This window comes from Dermacentor variabilis, chromosome 2, assembly GCF_050947875.1.
Source record: "Dermacentor variabilis isolate Ectoservices chromosome 2, ASM5094787v1, whole genome shotgun sequence".
Classification (NCBI taxonomy): domain Eukaryota; kingdom Metazoa; phylum Arthropoda; class Arachnida; order Ixodida; family Ixodidae; genus Dermacentor; species Dermacentor variabilis.
Window position 1 is genome coordinate 113,719,535 of NC_134569.1, and position 19,634 is coordinate 113,739,168.

At 49.1% G+C, this 19,634-nt stretch overlaps 1 protein-coding gene across 3 annotated transcripts in view; it reads right to left on the reverse strand.

Moving 5' to 3' along the window:
* Positions 1–1,906: 1,906 nt before the first annotated feature.
* Positions 1,907–19,634, reverse strand: part of LOC142570944 (salivary anticoagulant protein P23-like) — a 34,177-nt gene continuing 16,449 nt past the window's right edge. For all 3 annotated transcript variants that reach the window (XM_075679246.1, XM_075679248.1, XM_075679247.1), the window contains exons 4-5: positions 6,500–6,682; positions 1,907–2,562 (exon numbers count right to left, since the gene is read on the reverse strand). In XM_075679246.1, coding sequence (XP_075535361.1) covers positions 2,254–2,562; positions 6,500–6,682 — 492 coding nt within the window. In that variant the 3' untranslated portion in view covers positions 1,907–2,253. The remainder of the gene's footprint in view (positions 2,563–6,499; positions 6,683–19,634) is intronic.

Here is a 19,634-nt window from a genome sequence, read left to right on the forward strand (position 1 = left end):
TATGATTCTCTGTATTTTATTTCTCGTTCAGAACGGAAATTTTACTGTAAGATGTAGAGTTTAAGTTCATCAAAGTTATGACCTGGTTGGTTCATCAAGTTATGACCTATATATACTGTGGCGAGGAAAGCATATGTCGCCTTGAAGAAGACAAGTCCACTTGTCGAAACGTTGGCTCCTGCTTTCACCTTGTTCTCGTTTTGCTCATCGTCTTGGAATACCCTCTCCCGCCTTCTCCGTGTTTTCCCTGGATAACTATATTTGTGTGGTACTACTCTGTGCCTATAAACCTTTGCTCCCCACTGTTTTGTTGGCGAACATTATAGATCGCCTTACTCCTCGCGACAACGCTTGTACCACGTTAAAAGAAACTGTTGACATCACATTTAGCTGTAAAGCCCTTATTGAGCAGCTTATTTCGTATTTCGCTTCAAACAGATTCCAATATAACTTTTTTTAGATCCACCGGTGCCTTGAAAATCACGCATACTTTTTTGTATTCTTTTTATGCAGCTCATGAACACGGTTGAATTCCTCTACAAGATAAGTTTATGCTGTTTTCGTGTAAATGTTTTTCGGTTATACAAGCGAACATGGACTGGTTAGAACTGTCGAACCGTCTCAAACCGTTATTTTTTTTCTCGCTTCGGAGTTGAACAAAGAAAAATCCTGAAAGCAAAAAATTGGGCTTTGGCACTTTGTACGACTGCCTGCGCTTAGGCTTACTCTTTAGGTACCCACGCTATATCTCATAAACGCAGAATAAACTTCCAAAAAAACTATCTGAATTTGTCATTGACACCTAGACTTAGGTTAGATCTGCGTGTGCCGTGTGAGCACAATTTGCCTTTGTGCATTTCGTTTCATCCGCTGATTTCTCGGCACTGACTTTTGCGCAAAGAGAAAGCTTGTAGCCCCGCGTGGAATAAGATACGAAAAAGCTCCTTCAATCTAAAATGCACCACTCAAATACAACCTTTGCGGCAGAAGTATTTTTTTGCTGTGAGATGAAAACATTGTTGTTCATGCATCCTTTCTGTCAGTACATAATGTCTGGTCAGTTGCAGCAACCACGGCCATAAGAGCTCCTTCGGAGTTTCTGGTTCGGTCTTAGGGAACACGCATACAAGTCTTCTGAAACTATTTATAGCGTATAGCAATGTTCGCTTTCACATGCTGCATGAACAAACATGTCTTCAATGCGATCCTGTTCGGTGCACTGGGCGAAATTATTTCCTGCTAAAATTCAGCACTTCAACAAACCAGTTTCCCCAACATGCAATGTACCACAAGCCGTAAGTAGCACGATTTATACATATGCGCCCCACTTCTTGCCTCACAGTATTTCTACCAACAGTGCATCCTGATCAGTTATCAAGCCACTCTTTTGGGCTGTGCTGCATACTTGGACCACATAGCACGTTTTGTAAAACGAAGACATTTCTAACGTTGTTTTTGATTCGAAGATACGTCGTGGCAGTGTTAACAGACGTGGGCGTGCATTTCTTGAGGTCCTTTTGTTTCATTTTTCTCAGACTCGCATGACAGGCCTGTGACAGGCATCAGGGACAGGCATGCCACTGGGCTTCCACGTAAAGCTCTCGATTTCACCGATTTCGCAGAACACATGTCCACTTGCGGCATCTGCTCTCATTTCAGGCAAACACGCGGGGTATATAGCCTCAAAGAACAAAATAATTTGACCAATATATGAAACGGCCTACTTTTCTCTTTGAAAACAAGTGCGCATATTTTCTAAACACTGCATGCATCAAAGTCGGCGCTTTAACAGTTCATGCCACGCCGTTCCAGAGAACGTGAAGTTGCCGAGGCACGCAATGTCTTGCTTTAGCTAGATCGTACTGTAGAAATATAGGACACGTGAGAACCGTACGTCAAAAAAGTATAGAGAAAAGTTTTTATTATTTTGGGAATGCACAAACACAGCGTCACTTTTGTTATTCTAGCACATACACAAAAATGGGCTTGTAATTTTAACGCTACATGTAGCTTTATCGCACGAGCAATGGATCGGGCTTGACTTTCATGAGAAAACTATAATCAGTATAGTAAAGGCGGCAGCACAAGAGTCCTCGAAAGTGAAAAAGAAACAACCCCAGAATTCACATAATTGACTCAAACAGCATGATTAATTACAAGGGACCACGGGACTGCACGCTTCGTGGCACGACTCATTCAAGGCCGACCGCTTCTGTCGTTGTAACCGTCTGGCTCATCGCACTCAAAGTCAGGTTAGAGCCTGGGAAACGGCACTGACTCTACAGCACGGCTCAGCAGGTCTTTGTAATCGTACTGAAAAATGTCCATCAGCTCCTTCTTGACCCTGTCATTTATCTCCTCCTTGAACTTCCAGCTGCGGTGCACGTTAAGGCTCAGGTTGCTGTCGTAAGTCACGTCGAGACGGATGTCATGGATGAGGAAGGTGCGGAGAGTCCCGTCCCGACCGGGAGGAGCGCTGGCTTCAAAGTGAGCCGTGGCGTTTCTAACAGCTACATTCACCCAAGCGATCGTCCAAGCAGCGGCCAGGGGGTCGTCTTTCACCTGCGTTTAGTACGACAAAGTTATTACCTTGGCCAGTAGGTAGTGCCATCCAAAGCATGTGTTTACGTGCGATGTTGCTCGAGATAAGGAAGTCGAGAATACAAGTGGCACCGTAAAAATTGCGGTTAGCGTCAGTGTGCTTACTTCGCGGGACGGGAATAAACAGCGCTCGGACGGGACGAACTGATGACGCCAGTCTAGGCACTAAACTAAAGACCACTGGTTTATTGTTGGGAATTCAATATATATGCAGAACACAGGCTCAGCGTAGAAGACCAACAAAACCAGATTATCGGCGCAGGGATAGGATTGAAATCACCATGTCACGTGCGTGCGCCAGTACTCACGCGCATCACGTCACGTCACGTGGATACACACCTTTTTAGTGATTTCACATGCTCTCTCAGCTGGTTGTTCAAAAAGGACAGTACCGAGTCATTCAGCTGTACACTGCAAAGAATGCCGCTACCAGCCTATCTTGGACAAATGCATAATATTACGTAGATACAAAGAGCAAAGAGCATGTGAGATTTGCGAAGTGTTTTGTATCCACTCGCATGGAAACTCCTGTGTCAGTGTACCCTCTGTTTCCCTGCATAGCTGCGAGATTTCGTGTTTTTGTTGGTCTTCTGCTCTGAGCCTGTGTTTTTTATATATTACATTCCCCGCAGCAAATCAGTGGTTGTTAGTTCAGCGCCTATTCTGTCGTCCTCGCGTAGTCCCGTTCAAGCGCTGTTTATTCCCGTCATAATGACGTACCAACCAGCCCAGTCCAGCACACTCCTTCACTTCGCGGGATGACCACGTAAGGGCGTTCAAGTGGCCTGTCAGTGATGGACTGCGAAATGAGCGCCTCGGTCAAGAATCATTCTAGAATCAAAGCTACCCTATGCGATCTTGGCCCCGTATTCACAAAAGCGTCCTTATGCTAGAACCGTTGCCAAGATCAGGTACACCCGTGAGCAAAAATATACGGACCACAGGGGCACCAAAAAAAAACAAAAGTTATTTGTAATTAACACGCATAAACGGACACTGACGAGTGCACTAGAAAATTTGTAATGCCAAGTTTGGACTGCAACATTACTTTGAAGTTGCATTCACGGACAGAGAAGAAAATTATATTTAGGGCGCAATCCATAGTTCGGATACTTTTGCTCACAGGTGTACATGCCAGTCTCGTTGTTGGACATATACACTCTCTATTTTATTCTCCACATTATGCTTCCCCTAACAGATATCTGACCCGTGCAATGCCCCTAATCACGAGAAACAGCAATGACTTAAACTTATCTGTCATTTTTGCTCGCACCAACACGTTTGAATACAGTTTTTTTCCTAGGACAATTGAACTCTGGAATGACCTGCCTGGTTCCATCCGTTGTTTACCAAATAGAGAATTGGGGGATGCTATTGAGTGCTCTCCTTAGCCATGTTACATATGCTTCTTTTGCATAGTGATTTGTTTTGTTTTTTCCACATATTGTATTCACCCACTCCTGCAATAGCCCTTCCGGGCTGCAGTATTTGTAAATAAAAAAAATATAATTAGCAATTGCGGCCGACCGATGACACGTGGCTCTTACGAACGAAAAGCTGCATCAGTTCGTCTCCTGGTCTTCCGCTTCCATCCATCAGCTATATCATGTACCCCAGTTCGTGAACGTCGTATGCAAGCGAATAGATTAAATTTGCAATATCGTTTTAGTTACGCTTCTCCGGTATTCCTCCATTATTTTCTTTATATCTTATAGTTGCCCTATACTCGGTGTCCCACGTCATCATCATCATCACCAGCCTGGTTACGCCCACTGCAGGGCAAAGGCCTCTTCCATACTTCTCCAACTACCCTGGTCATGTACTAATTGTGGCCATGTCGTCCCTGCAAACTTCTTAATCTCATCCGCCCTACTAACGTTCTGCCTCCCCCTGCTACGCTTCCCTTCTCTTGAAATCCAGTCCCTAACCCTTAATGGCCGTTGGTTATCTTCCCTCCTCATTACATGTCCTGCCTATGCCCATTTCTTTTTCTTGATTTCATCTAAGACGTCATTAACCCGCGTTTGTTCCCTCACGCAATCTGCTCTTTTCTTATCCACAAACGTTACACCCATCGTTCTTCTTTCCATAGCTCGTTGCGTTGTCCTCAATTTAAGTAGAACCCTTTTCGTAAGCCTCCAGGTTTCTGCCCCGTAGGTGACTACTGGTAAGACACAGCTATTATACACTTTTCTCTTGAGGGATAATGGCAACCTGCTGTTCATGACCTGAGAATGCCTGCCAAACGTACCCCAGGCCATTCTTATTCTTCTGATTATTTAAAAAAATTAAATTATGGGTTTTACGTGCCAAAACCACTTTCTGATTATGAGGCACGCCGTAGGGGAGGACTCCGGAAATTTTGACCACCTGGGGTTCTTTAACGTGCACTCTGATTATTTCAGTCGCATGATCCGGAACCGTGGTCACTACCTGCCCTAAGTAGATGTATTCCCTTACCACTTCCAGTGCCTCGCTACCTATTGTAAACTGCTGTTCTCTTCCGAGACTATTAAACATTACATTAGTTTTCTGCAGATTAATTTTTAGACCCACCCTTCTGCTTTGCTTCTCCAGGTGAGTCAGCATGCATTGCAATTGGTCTCCTGAGTTACTAAGCAAGGCAATATCATCAGCGAATCGCAAGTTACTAAGGTATTCTCCATCAAGTCTTATCCCCAATTCTTCCCAATCCAGGTCTCTGAATACCTCCTGTAAACACGCCGTGAATAGCATTGGAGAAATCGTATCTCCCTGCCTGACTCCTTTCTTTATTGGGATTTTGTTGCTTTCTTTATGGAGGACTACGTTGGCTGTGGAGCCGCTATAGATATCTTTTAGTATTTTTCCATACGGCTCATCTTCTCTCCGATTCCGTAATGCTTCTATGACTGCTGAGGTTTCGACTGAATCAGATGGTTTCTCGTAATCAATGAAGGCTATATATAAGGGTTGGTTATACTCCAGGGTGTCCCAGGTAACGTTAGCCAAACATTAAAAATATGCGAACGCCACGTAGCTGGACAGAACAAAGGTAATGTTGTTTGCCGTCGCTTGGATATATTCCAATTATTGTTTTCGTTCTACCTAATTAGATTATTAGTCATTATTAATTAATCAATTTCTCAAATATTATAATTAGACAAAGTGTCAATGACAAAATTGTAGAGCGACATGAAAAAGTCCCGATACAGCTTTCTGTTGCTCAATACGTGCTACATAAAAGTGTTTGCCCGTGCCCGAAAGAAGCCTGCAAATGCACACAAAATTGCCGCGCAACTGGCCGGTCGAGGCGCTTTGCGTTTATTCGCGGGCTTCTTCCACGCTCGGTAAAACACGTTTATGTAGCACGTATTGAGCAACAGAGAGCTGTATCGGGAGTTTTTCATGTTGCTCTACAATGTTGTCATTGGCACTTTTTGTCTAATTATTATATTTGAGAAGTTAATTAATTAATTATGACTAATGATGCAATTAGGTAAAATGAAAAAGAATTCTCAGTATCTCCAAGCAACGGCAAACAACATTACTTTGGTTCTTTCCAGCTACGTTGCATTTGGATATTCTTAATGTTTGGCTAAAGTTACATGGGACACTCTGTATAAGGAAACACAAGAAACGAAAAAAAATACGAAGATCCAGTAAATTGTTCCTTTCAACTTCCTTTTAAAATAGGTTTTGCCGTGCACTTGCAGCGCCTACTCGAATGCTCTGGAGTAAATACCCTTTCATCGCAGGAATTGAGAACAATTATTGTCAAATCTCGAGGACAGCTCCGCTCTCGGGGCAGGTGCCATCCAACTCACAGCAATGTCAAGGAAAAACTTCGAACTGATAAATATGTTTTCGAGATTTCGCAAGCAGTGGCACGGCGACGCTCTAGATGGCAGCGACGTACCAACGCAGTGAAGGTTACGTTGAGTCCCTGCACGGTGAGGTAACAATAGATGATGGTCTGTCCTTCATAATCTTCGGGCGCCTGGCAGTCACTCAGCCGCTGCAGGGCGTTATCGAGGCGATCGATCGTGCCACGTGTCATGTTCACCTCCATGTCGCGGTTGATGGTGCGGTCCCTTGACACCTGCCGGCAAAATACCTCATATATAATACCCGCCACTACTTTCGCATGCCCTTCGCGCTCATGTGCACGCACACTTGTCGGCACTCACTCGCGTTCCTACTGAAGCCATTTCTACTCAGAAACTCTCAACGCGCGTTCATAGTCCAGAACGGCACTACCCACCGCAGTGGCTTAGCGGATATACGGTAGTGCGCTGCTAAGCACGAGGTCACGGGATCAAATCCCGGCCGAGGCGGTCAAATTTGACGGAGACGAAATGCAAGAAAAGAAAAAAATGCCAGTGTCCCGTGCATTACGGACACGTTAAAGATCCCCTGGCAGTCAAACTTAATGCGGGGTACACCACTAGGGGGTGTTTCATAATCAAATCGTGGTTTTGGCCCCACAGTTTCATTCCACAACTCCAGAATTAATTCATTCATTACAATAGCACTCACCAGCACCCCCACTCACGCTCTGCTCAAATTTGCTCCTATTCCCCGGCACTCACTCATATACACATGTCTGCCCACACTCTTCAGTCTCTCGCGTCCATGCTCACTTTAACCGGAATCTCACTCCTGTTCAAACGCAAGCCTACTCAATGTCATTGGTTCTCACTGTTCTTCATACTGAGGTCCACTTACCCCTTTCGTCGATCATTAACTCTGTACCTCACACCTGTGAATCCCGATCTATTCTGCCAGCTGTTCGATCTATTCTCCTCGAGAAACACGTATACGTGTCACATGCCATAAATAATATCACCGTCACACTGACAGGTGAGACGCAGTTGGGCAATTCACGGTCATTGTGGCATATCGGCCTAGCTGAATGTTCCTATTCGTTGCAGAGCTATGGGGTGCGAAAGGGGTGGGGAGTGAGGCAAAGAAGCCATACGTTAGAGCGACGCGGCGTGGACGCAAGAAATACCAGCAGCGTAAAGTACTGTTGTAATCGCGCCGCTGGCACGAGTTGTTGGGAACTCGGCGCTGACGCCCGTTGTTGCACCTGGGTCGCAAGCCCCAAGGGTAGCGTTGGCCTGGCGGCCTGGGGTACAACTGGAAGCATCCGAAGGTCCCGGCAAAGCATGAGTCGACTGGTAACAACAAAACAACTTGTTTATTCTAACATCGCAAAGAGTTGGCGGTCAGGTTGACCGAAGTAGAGAGACGGGAGTGCACTTTACTCAACAGAAGAAATCGGAGCCCTTTTTTTGGCGTCCGGGGGCAGCTGCTTTTATACTCTCGCAGTTGAGGGCAAGAAGGAACCCCTCTATAGACGAGCACGTGACGGTGCCGCTCGGACACAATGGGATAAGGTGGCGCAGCCGTCGTGCCGGCGCCGTTCGGGCACAATGGGGAGGAGAAGGTGGCTCACACGTCGTGTCGGTGCCTGTCGGGCACAATGGGGAGGAGAAGGTGGCTCACACGTCGTGTCGGCGCCTGTCAGACCCCCTCGCTTCACAGTTGTTGGGAGCTCCTCTCCCCGGCTGCCGCGCTTCGACAAGCGTGGGCACCAATATGCACATACACTCACACACGCACATGAAGACACGTGGCATCGGAACATGCCTGGACGCGCTTGGCGGGGAGGCGTAGCGGCGGCGCCGAACGGGCCAAAATGTCTGCCGCTTTGAACGAAGCCCCGGCGTCCGTTGCATCCGCGCCGGCTAAACCGCGCGTCGTAGGCGAAACGTAACAGACCGCCCCGCCGGGGGAAGGAGATCCCGATGGTCAGGGGACTGCATCCGCTGTCCGGAGGGATGTCGCTCGATGATGCTCATAACCGAAGTCGGGCGTCCCTCGACGTTTCTTGAGCGCAGCGCACAGAGAAGGCCTCGTTCTCTCGTTCAGGTTCGCACAGGACACTGCAAAGTGACTTCGGGAGAGTTCACACTTTTGTTCTCGTTCCCGGCCAGCGTTAGAACTACGCTGAAACTCAACCGCTCAGTCAGCAAGCACGGCACAACCCTCACTAAGCCCTGCCAGGCTCTTTCCCCTTTTATACCACTGCCTAGTTCCTTACAGTAGTCTAGCAGCACTCAGAACGCGTCCACAAATTGGAAAATTGCACTAGAAAGCATGTCATCACTTTGAAACACTAAACAAAAGCAATATGTTAAAAATACTGCCTCAGGAAGAAAAACATCAGTAACAAACAATTTTGAGGCCGATTCCTACGTTAGGGGCTTCGACTCAAGCCATCGGCGTTACCGTTGAGACTCCCCTTTTTGTAACGCACCTCAAAGGAATATTGTTGCAAAGCGAGGCTCCAGCGCAGGAGGCGGCCATTTTTGGGAGAGATGGTCTGCAGCCATTGGAGAGGGCAGTGATCCGTCTCAATGATAAACCTCGAGCCGGCTAGATAGCATGACAATTTCTGAACGGCCCACACGAGACATGCACACTCTTTCTCGGTGGCGCTATACGCCTGCTCACGACTGGTCAGCTTACGACTAGCATACGGGACGGGGTGTTCTACTTCTCCATTTTCCCGTTGGCACAGTACAACGCCCATGCCTCGCTCACTAGCATCGCACTGAACAACGAACCCTTTTGTATAGTCTGGCGATCGTAGCACAGGCTGGCTTGTTAGGGCACTCTTTAGGGCGCTAAAAGCTCTTTCCTTTGTCTCGTCCCAGACGACTGTTTGAGGCTCTGTTTTTCTTAGAGCATCCGTCAGGGGAGCCGCGATATCAGAGTACCTGGGGATGTACCTCTGATAGTAGCCGGCTACACCTAAGAACGACCGAATATCGGTCTTCGTGCGCGGTTGCGGGAAGTCTCGCACAGCGGCCACCTTTATTTCAGAGGGGCGGCGACGACCCTGACCAATCACGTGACCGAGGTAGACAACCTCGGCCTGTGCTAACTGGCACTTGGGAGCCTTGACTGTCAAGCCCGCTTCGCGCAGGCGGGTTAATACTGCCCGCAAGTGTGCCATATGCTCAGACCAGGATGCGGAGAATATCGCTACGTCGTCTAAATACGGTAAAGCGAATTCTTGCTGTCCCCGCAACACTTTATCCATGAGGCTTGAAAAACAGTATGGCGCGTTCTTCAAACCAAAACTCAACACTTTAGGACGGAATGTTCCCATTGGTGAAATGAACGCCGCATACCTACTAGCCTCTTCTGTAAGTGGAACCTGCCAATAACCCCTGACAAGATCTAGGGTGGAAATAAACTGAGCGCTACTAACTTTCTCAAGGCGCTCCTCGATGTTAGGGATCGGATAAATTTGATCCTTAGTGATGGAATTAAGCCTGCGGTAGTCGACGCAAGGACGAGGTTCCTTGCCCGGTACCTCAACTAAAATCAAAGGGGAGGTATAAGCACTCTCACCTGCCTCAATAACACCGAGCTGTAGCATTTTCTTTACCTCAGCCTCCATAATATCGTTCTGGCGGGGTGACACCCGATACGCCTTGGATCGTACTGGCTCTGGGGAGGTAAGTTCTATATCATGAGTAAGTACAGAAGTCCTACCAGGCCTCTCAGAGAACAGACCTTGAAACTCTTGTAAGAGCTGGTGTAGTTCGGTTTTCTGCTCAGGCGACAGCGATGCTCCACTGACTAAGTCACTAATGACCTGATCGGTGTCTTTCCTGTTCGTCACTGAGCCTAGTCCCGGAAGCTCGACCGGAAGCTCTTCAGGAACGTTTACCATCATGCACACCACTGCTTCCCTTTGTCTATAAGGTTTGAGCAGATTACAGTGGTAAACTTGCTGTGTTTTCCGCTTTCCTGGCAGACTCACCACGTAGTTAACGTCCGACAGTTTCTGAACAATTCGTGCTGGGCCCTCCCACTGCACGTCTAGTTTGTTGTTTAGCGATGTGCGCAATATCATGACCTCATCGCCCACCTCAAAACGACGGGCCCTGGCGGTCCGATCATAATAAACCTTGGCCCTCTGCTGGGCCTTTGCCATTGCTTCACCTGACAACTCCTGTGCCCTTCTTAAGCGTTCGAGGAGCTTAAGCACGTACTCCACCACGACTGGGTCGTCGCCCCTGCCTTCCCACGATTCTCGAAGCATGCGAAGCGGAGATCGCAGCGAGCGACCGTACACCAGCTCAGCTGGCGAAAACCCCGTAGCTGCATGCGGCGCGGTCCTTAATGCAAACATCACCCCAGGCAGACACAGCTCCCAGTCAGTTTGATGTTCAAAACACAATGCTCTCAACACGCGCTTCATGACGGAGTGGAGCTTTTCAACGGAATTCGACTGTGGGTGGTACACTGAGCTGTGTAACAGCTTTACCCCACACCTTTCGAGAAAAGTTGTCGTCAAAGCGCTAGTAAACACTGTGCCCTGATCTGATTGGATTTCCGCAGGAAAACCAACTCGCGCAAATATGGACAGTAGTGCATTGACTATCTCAACTGAGCTGAGCTCTTTAAGCGGCACTGCTTCAGGGAACTTTGTCGCTGGGCAGATCACAGTCAAAATGTGTCTGTACCCCGTGGCTGTTACCGGCAGAGGTCCCACTGTATCAATAACGAGCCGTCTAAAAGGCTCCGTAATGATAGGTACCAATCTCAACGGCGCCCTCGATTTGTCCCCTGGTTTGCCCACCCGCTGACAGGTGTCACATGACCTCACGAAGTGGTCTGCGTCCCGAAAACACACTGGCCAATAGTACTCTTGCAAGAGACGGTCCTTAGTTTTCTTAATTCCTAGGTGTCCGGACCACGAAACCCCGTGCGACAAGCGCAACAGATCCTGACGATAGCATTGAGGCACGATCAGCTGATCGAACTCCACTCCCCTGCGGTCTAGATACTTCCGGTACAGGACTCCACCTCTTTCCACAAAACGCGCATTTTTCCTGGCGATACCTTCCTTGACATTGCAGCGCACGTTTTCTAGGCTGCCATCCTTCTTTTGCTCGGCTATCAAAGCCGTCCGGCTGACTTTTAGCAACCTATCAAGTCCGTCTGACGTAGGCGCGATGAGCAAATCTGCAGATAGCTCTTCTAACTTTCCTGCATCGGGATTTTCCTCTCCAGTATCTGGTGCCTTTAACGTTACAGACTCAATTTTATTCAGTTCGGGCGTGCTCTGAATATCAGCTTGCTGCGCCTCTGACCCTTTTTCATTGTTTGATAACGTCGGCGCCGCAACTACCGCCTTTGCAGCGAGCTCCCGAACCTTCGATCTGGTTAAGGCCTGAACGCTAGCCTCACCAAACAAAAGCCCCTTCTCGCGCAGGAGGTGATCGGACCTGTTTGAAAATAGGTACGGGTACTGGGGGGGCAGCATAGATGACACTGCCGCCTCCGTCTCAAGCGCTCCGAAAGGTCCTTCAATAAGCACTTTTGCTACGGGCAGACACACGCTATGAGCTTCCACGGCTTGCTTGATCCATGCGCACTCGCCCGTAAACATATCGGGTTCTACGTAGGAGGGGTGAACTACATCCATCGTAGCTGCGGAATCGCGAAGCACTCGGCACTCTTTCCCGTTCACGAGGAGGTCTCGCATGTAAGGCTCGAGAAGCTTCATGTTCTCGTCAGTGCTGCATAATGACAAAAACTCAACTTTTGGTGTTGTTTCCGGACACTGCGCCGAAAAGTGACCCGGCTTCTGGCACGTATAACACAAGCGCGCTTGCCTCGTCTCGAACCGCTTTCTGCGTTCGGCCTCGGCTGCCGCCGTCTCCTTAGGTTCGGTCGCACTGCTTCCACTCGCATCCGCACTACGCGTGTTCCCCTTTGCTCTCATGGGTGTGAACTTCGGCCTCTCAAACTTGGAGCCAAATTCACCCTTTTGACCGTCCTTAGCTCCGCGAGCCCGACGCGTCACAAACTCCTCGGCTAGCTCGGCGGCTTTAGCCACTGTACTAACGTCTGGCCTATCCAAGACCCAGTACCGCACGTTCTCCGGTAACCGACTATAAAACTGTTCTAGCCCGAAACACTGCAGAACTTTCTCGTGGTCACCAAACGCTTTCTCTTCTTTGAGCCACTCCTGCATGTTTGACATAAGCCTGTACGCAAACTCACTTTTGCCTTTCTCATTTTCCCGAAACTTCCGACGGAACGCCTCCGCTGACAGCCTGTACTTTTTTAGCAGACTCGATTTCACTTTGTCGAAATCCTCTGCCTCCTCTCTATCCAAGCGAGCGACTACGTCGGCCGCCTCGCCGGGTAACAAAGTGAGCAAGGGCTGTGGCCACGTTTCCCGAGAGAACCCCTGCTTCTCGCACGTTCGCTCAAAGTTAACCAGGAACAAACCAATGTCCTCTCCAAGCTTAAACGGCCGCATCAGGTCAGTCATTTTGAACAATACGCGTTCTCCTGCACCGTGTGCCTGACTTCCATTACGAGCGCGTTCCATCTCTATCTCGAGACGCTTCATTTCCAAAGCGTGTTGACGGTCACGCTCTTGTTGCTCTCGCTCTTTCTGTTCTTTACGTTCACGCTCTTCTTTTTCTTTCCGTTCTTTAATTTCGCGCTCCTGTCTTTTTGCCGTCTCCCTTTCCTCAATGGTCTCAAGGCATTCCGACAGCTCGTCATCCTCAGCTTCTAACTCAAGAATAGCCCTTAGCAGTTCTGGTTTTCTGAGTTTGTCCGAGACATCCAGACCCAACTCTCTTGCAAGCTCCAGCAATTTCGGTTTGCGCAACGACTTCAAATCCATGGCTGCTCTGAATGCTGCTTTCTCTACTGCTTACTATTGTCTTGCCGCAAACTAACCCGGCAGCAACGACAACCACAATTACCAGCTCTGTTTCTAACACTAACAAAAGCCTGGCAAAGCTCAGAAGAAGAAAGTCCCGCACTCACCAAACCTCGCAGCCAAGAGTTCAGCGCAGTCGTTCCGCTGCAGGCAACCAGTCATCACACAGGGCTCGTTGCACTGCTCCCGGATGGTCGTTGAGCTGCTCAGCATACAGTCAACTGCATCTCTTCGCTGCTGGCCTCCGTTGTCGCGATCTCACCGCTGGCAGACAGTTGTTGTAATCGCGCCGCTGGCACGAGTTGTTGGGAACTCGGCGCTGACGCCCGTTGTTGCACCTGGGTCGCAAGCCCCAAGGGTAGCGTTGGCCTGGCGGCCTGGGGTACAACTGGAAGCATCCGAAGGTCCCGGCAAAGCATGAGTCGACTGGTAACAACAAAACAACTTGTTTATTCTAACATCGCAAAGAGTTGGCGGTCAGGTTGACCGAAGTAGAGAGACGGGAGTGCACTTTACTCAACAGAAGAAATCGGAGCCCTTTTTTTGGCGTCCGGGGGCAGCTGCTTTTATACTCTCGCAGTTGAGGGCAAGAAGGAACCCCTCTATAGACGAGCACGTGACGGTGCCGCTCGGGAACAATGGGATAAGGTGGCGCAGCCGTCGTGCCGGCGCCGTTCGGGCACAATGGGGAGGAGAAGGTGGCTCACACGTCGTGTCGGCGCCTGTCGGGCACAATGGGGAGGAGAAGGTGGCTCACACGTCGTGTCGGCGCCTGTCAGACCCCCTCGCTTCACAGTTGTTGGGAGCTCCTCTCCCCGGCTGCCGCGCTTCGACAAGCGTGGGCACCAATATGCACATACACTCACACACGCACATGAAGACACGTGGCATCGGAACATGCCTGGACGCGCTTGGCGGGGAGGCGTAGCGGCGGCGCCGAACGGGCCAAAATGTCTGCCGCTTTGAACGAAGCCCCGGCGTCCGTTGCATCCGCGCCGGCTAAACCGCGCGTCGTAGGCGAAACGTAACAGTACTCTTTCAGAACCCGCCGGTGCTCGCGCCGCTCGTTCCAACACACACATGGAAACGGGTTACATGCATAGCCAGCTACACTACCGTTACGGATATGTTTGTTTGACTCCTTTGTTCTCCGTAGAAATGAAACAACAATGATCACAAAATATCTTCACAAGAACAAATGTATGCCTTCAAGTGCATCATTCCTTATTAACCAAAATATCTTTCTAAACGCGTTTGCCTATTCACTTTCATTGCCAGTCATCGTCAATGGTTCCTGCACAAGTTTTTCAGTAACATTAATGTTTGACCTCAAGCCCACAAGTAGGGTATAAGAAAGGCACGCCTCTGTTTTCTTCTTGTGCCTTCATAAGCGCGTGTTCTTTCAAGCGAAGCTTGTATTGGCTCACAAGTTTCGATGGCGTTATCATGGTCACGTAAAACAAAAACAGTCACTCCCAGAGCAAAGCGGATTCGGGAAAGGGCGGATTCATGAGTTGACAGCTGCGTCGGCGCCGGAGCGCGAGTCATTAGCAAGAATTTCAGCTGCATAGGCGCTCGCTCACACCACGCGCTCAACCAGTCATAGCCGTTTAGCTTCCGCCGGGAGGGAAAGGGCAGGAAAGGGTTTCACGCGCGCTGCACCGTCTGCGTTTCCGTTCAGCAGTCTCCGAAAAGGGATATGACGGCCACGTGTTGTGCGTTCCCCCCTAGGAACAGGTAGCCTTCAACGAGCGGCGGTAAGAATTCGTCCGTGGAAGGGCTCGCCGTCGGCGCGCCGATTCTGCTGTTAGAGCTGCCCGATTCCAGGGAATCCAACAGCAACTAAAAGCAGATCCCGATCTGAGGAAGCGGGAGGCCGAAGCAATGCGGCACCATTACCTGTGGGTTACTTAACCGTGACGAAGGTCAGGTGCAAGGAGGACAAGCTTCGATTACAGCCATTTCCAGGTAGGGGAAGGGTTGGTCATTTCTTTTAAATAACTGGGCTGAAATCCTACTGCAGGAGTAGTGCCCAACGTCACTCGATGCGAAGAAGCTTTAGCTCACGAGCGCTTATTTAAATAAATATGGAAACGGAGAAATCGTCTTTCTTGGCATCCGATGCGCCGTAATTCATAACACTTGTCATATTAAGAAGATAAAAGGTTTGGCTTTACCGATGTTCTATATTTCTTGATGCGAAAGCATCAAATGGCCCTTTAAGCGAAAAGCCGCGTTTGTAGCAGTGAAATGACACCAAAATTCCCATTGGCTGCAACGCCACATCCCGTGCCCGCCTCGACGGAGCAGAGTCGGTGAAGGGGAACACCTGCTGCAGCGCTGGCTCGCCATGTGTTGCGTAAGGGGAAAGGGCATTGCCGCGACGCCACGTCACTTTTGCCCTCGCGCTTCGGAAGCCTGTGTTATCCGTGCGTTCCTTGTCCGCGCAAGCCCTTGCCTCCGTTCTAACTTCGCCTCGGTGACCTCTTTAAAGAAACAAATGTATAAAAGTAAGGAATAAATTCGAGAGGAACCCAGTTCGCCTTAGTGAGATACGAACCTACGACCCCACGCTAAGAAGCCGAGTGTCTGGCCCACTAATCTAAACCAGCACCTCGTAGACAGCTAGCCTGTGAACTCTGCTCGATGACATCATGCTACTTGGACCAAAATTTCCGTTGTCAAGCCTGGCGTGGCAAAAGCGGGGACGTCAAAATCACCGCGGCTTACTCTGGAGCATCCCCATTAGATTCTGTGGCACTCATGCAATAGAATCTAATGGGGATGACGGCCTGGATCGAAGCGCACCGGCCTTGGGCTATCTAGGAGGCGTTGGCCCAGCGTCTCAACGCGCTCGCTTGCCCGCGAGGAGTTCATAACGCGAAGGACCGTCCAGCGGTGCTCGAGCTGAGATTAATGCTTTCGCCTTCACAACTCATGCGAAGGGCTTAGGTGTCCTTGGATTTATTTAGAGCGCAGCTCCTATAGGCGCCCATTCCTGGGTTGAGCGTCAGCGTAACCGGGCGAGTGCGCTTGCCGCTGCTCGAACATTCGTCGTCGTCTTCTTCCACAACTGGCTCTGTTGCCGCTCATCATGCCAGCGCTCCCATACTGGCCCTTCCTCTGCGAAGGCACTGACGACACTGGCCCACTGCCAGTCGGAGCGGTGATTTTGGTCTCAAATTCTTTGCCTCAATATACCGCGAAGTGAGAAACACGTGTATAGCTGCGCTCAAATTTTGCATTAAGGAGTATCGTAAACGTCAGACATTTTGTGTTTTTATTTATGCCGTCAACATTTTACAGAACTGGTTGAACGTCAGAAAATTGTCATGAAGAACTGATGAATCGAGGTTGCAGCACTGTAAACCATGAGTAAAAAAAATTGACATCACAAAAATTTCGATTGCACCAATGTTGCATGACACCTAAGGCGCAATATATTGATGTAATATGCGCCTTTCTGAAAAATTACACTATAGTTGGCTTGTACATGGGAAGTTTGCAAAACTCTCGTGAACGTCCTAAGAATTTAACGTAATCTGTAAACTTGTGCATCATATTTGTCGGCTTCAGATGCACTAACAGATGCACTTCACAGGACTGCGACGTCTTCAGTCGGTATAAAGTTGCGGAGTTGTCTCAGTCTTTCTTTTTTCAGCTATATATAGATTTTCGGACATAGCGTGAAAGGGTGTCTGAGCGGCGCCGGTGGCAAAGTGGTTCACCCTCCGGGGGTTCACATTCTACAGTCTGCCGCAGCCCGTTTTTTTTTTTTTTCGCTCAGCTTGGACGACAGATTCTGCAGTCGTTCTGCTGCGGCTGGTCCTGCAGCGCATGGTGACCGCTCCAGCCTGCACGCAGACGGCTGCGTTTTCGTCGGTGGTGTCTTCTTACGACGCATGACGGCAGCCTCATTGTGGAAAACACAGAGCGTAACGCAGTGTTTAAAAAGGTCCATCGCCCTCACGCGGTTCATTGGACGTGGATGCCGGTGACATGGTGGTTCGCCTTTCACGTCTTCCCGTTCTTCAAGTTTATAATAGAACGTATTCAATCTACGCCAGATGTTCTGGGAACCGTTACTTATTGTTGTTTCTGTGCCCTCATGTTCGGTACAACGCGATTAGCAAATTTGTACATACTGTGGGTCTTTTAATCTGCTGGCAGGGACATCGAGAGCAATCTCGCGCTTGTCGAGTGAGCTGACTGCGCTAATTCGACTAATGACGTAAAATGGACAGCGAAAAAAAACAGATTGCTGTTTTGTCAGCCGCCATCAACGAAATTAAGATGGCAGAAGAATCATTTGGAAAGCAGGTGGTCACCCTGAACGAGGCTATGTCCAAGGTTGGGGCGAACATTGCTGTCGTGCCTAATATTGAAAGTTCTATTCAATCTACCTTCAAAACTATTTGGTGCCGTATGAATCAACGAGACGATTAGCTGTTATGGTTTAATGATCTCGAGGACAAAATGCGCTGAGATAACCTGACCTTCCGTGGCGTCATGAATAGCAGTGAGACGTGGCGTTAAACAGAAGTAAAGATTATGAGCATTATCGCTGCACTCTTAGATCCCAATGCGACCCCGAACATAACTGAACACGCTCATCGCCTGCGTAGGACGTTTTGCGCGGGCAAACGCAAACCGGTAGTTGTAAAGTTCAGCCGATTCAAATACCGAGTGAGTGTAAACTTTATTTTCAAATCAATAAGATTTGAGTCCGGCCTGTTTTAGTGGGTCTGGGGACCCGCCGCGGACGCGGTTCCGAGACCTTGTCTCGAAGCGGCTTCCTCGGCTTTCTGAACGGCCCAGAATTGTGCTGTCAGGTTCGAACTGAGCAGTGTGGTCTTCCAGTGCGAACGGAGGCTGGTGGTGGAAGAGACGGAGGGGTCGGCACTGCCCGACTTGTTTGTTAACTCCTGACACTCTCATAACATGGGATTAAGTGTGGCAACCTCACCACACGATGTGTATCTGTTTCTAGTGTACACGCCTGAATACATGGCGTGCATGAGTCTGGGGTTTCTGTAAGAATCCGTTTGTAGTTGTCTGAAGTGTGCTGCTTGCGTCCTGTCTAACCTAGCGTGAGGGAATGGGTATACGCGTCTTTGTAACTGGTAGTGTGTCGTGATGTCGTGAAACCTGGTCATACGATCCTCCCACGCCCAGACGTTTGCAGTACCCCGTGGGAGCTCTTCCTCCGATGGTGTTCGGTGAGTGAGGCCTCGAGCAACGCGGTGAGCCGCTTCGTTGGTGGTGCTCAATCCAGTGTGTGCCGGTATCCATAGCAAGTGCCTTCGGTTATCGAAGTCCGCCTCTCCCTGGTCGGCAACTCAACACTAAAGGAGAGTGACGTATGTGTACCTGATGGCTTTTCACTCACTACTAGGCACGCTGAGAAGCAGCTAACTCAACATGCCAAATCGTTGTCTCTCTCGCCAGTGTTCTAGAACACGTCCCAATAAGCTGGAGCACTATAACGTAAAACTATTCCAAACTTTTCTATTTCAAGGGCGCTATAACGTAAAGCTATTCCAAACTTTCTATTCCAATTTTGCAATCAGCCCACCACGATTGGTCAAAAGCTTTTTTGGACCACCCCCACTTGACCTGTCTGTCACGCGACGTCACGAAAACCGCGATAGTTCCCCATCTGATATGACCTGTACACACTGACTATGCATAATTTGACCGAACAAAAGAAATAGTTATTTCTGATTCGACTCCTTTTTGGCGTTAGCCCTCGGATATTGGTCAAAAGTTTTCGGGCCACACCCACTTCACCTGCCTCTTACGCGACGTCACAAAACCGCAAAAGCTTACGCGTCAAAGTGACGTGTACACGTTAAAGATGCATTAATATGCCGAACAAAACTGAATTTTCTTCTGAATAGCCGCAGGCTGCCCCGTTCCGAAAGGAATAAAAGATGGCTGCCGCCGATCGCTCCGGCACTGGCTACTCGCCCCTGCCGGAGAGCATGGGTTTATTTGCGTGTAACAAAACTTTTTGCGTGGCCGTGTAACGTTTTCGAGAACTTTCGGCACGTTTAAGACCTCGTTCTGCCAACTTTTTCTTGCTGAGTATCCGTTTTAGTGTCATTCTTAAGCTTCCGTTGCATGCCAACGCGATTTTCGACGACACACCGGAAGCTAAGTAAGAGAAAGCGGACCAATCGCAGACGCCGGCACCACCCTCTTCATCCTGTTATCGATAGCCAGTGCAGTGGCTCGGCCTCATCGAATGCCTCTCCATTTGAGCGTGCTCCTCGCCTCTTGT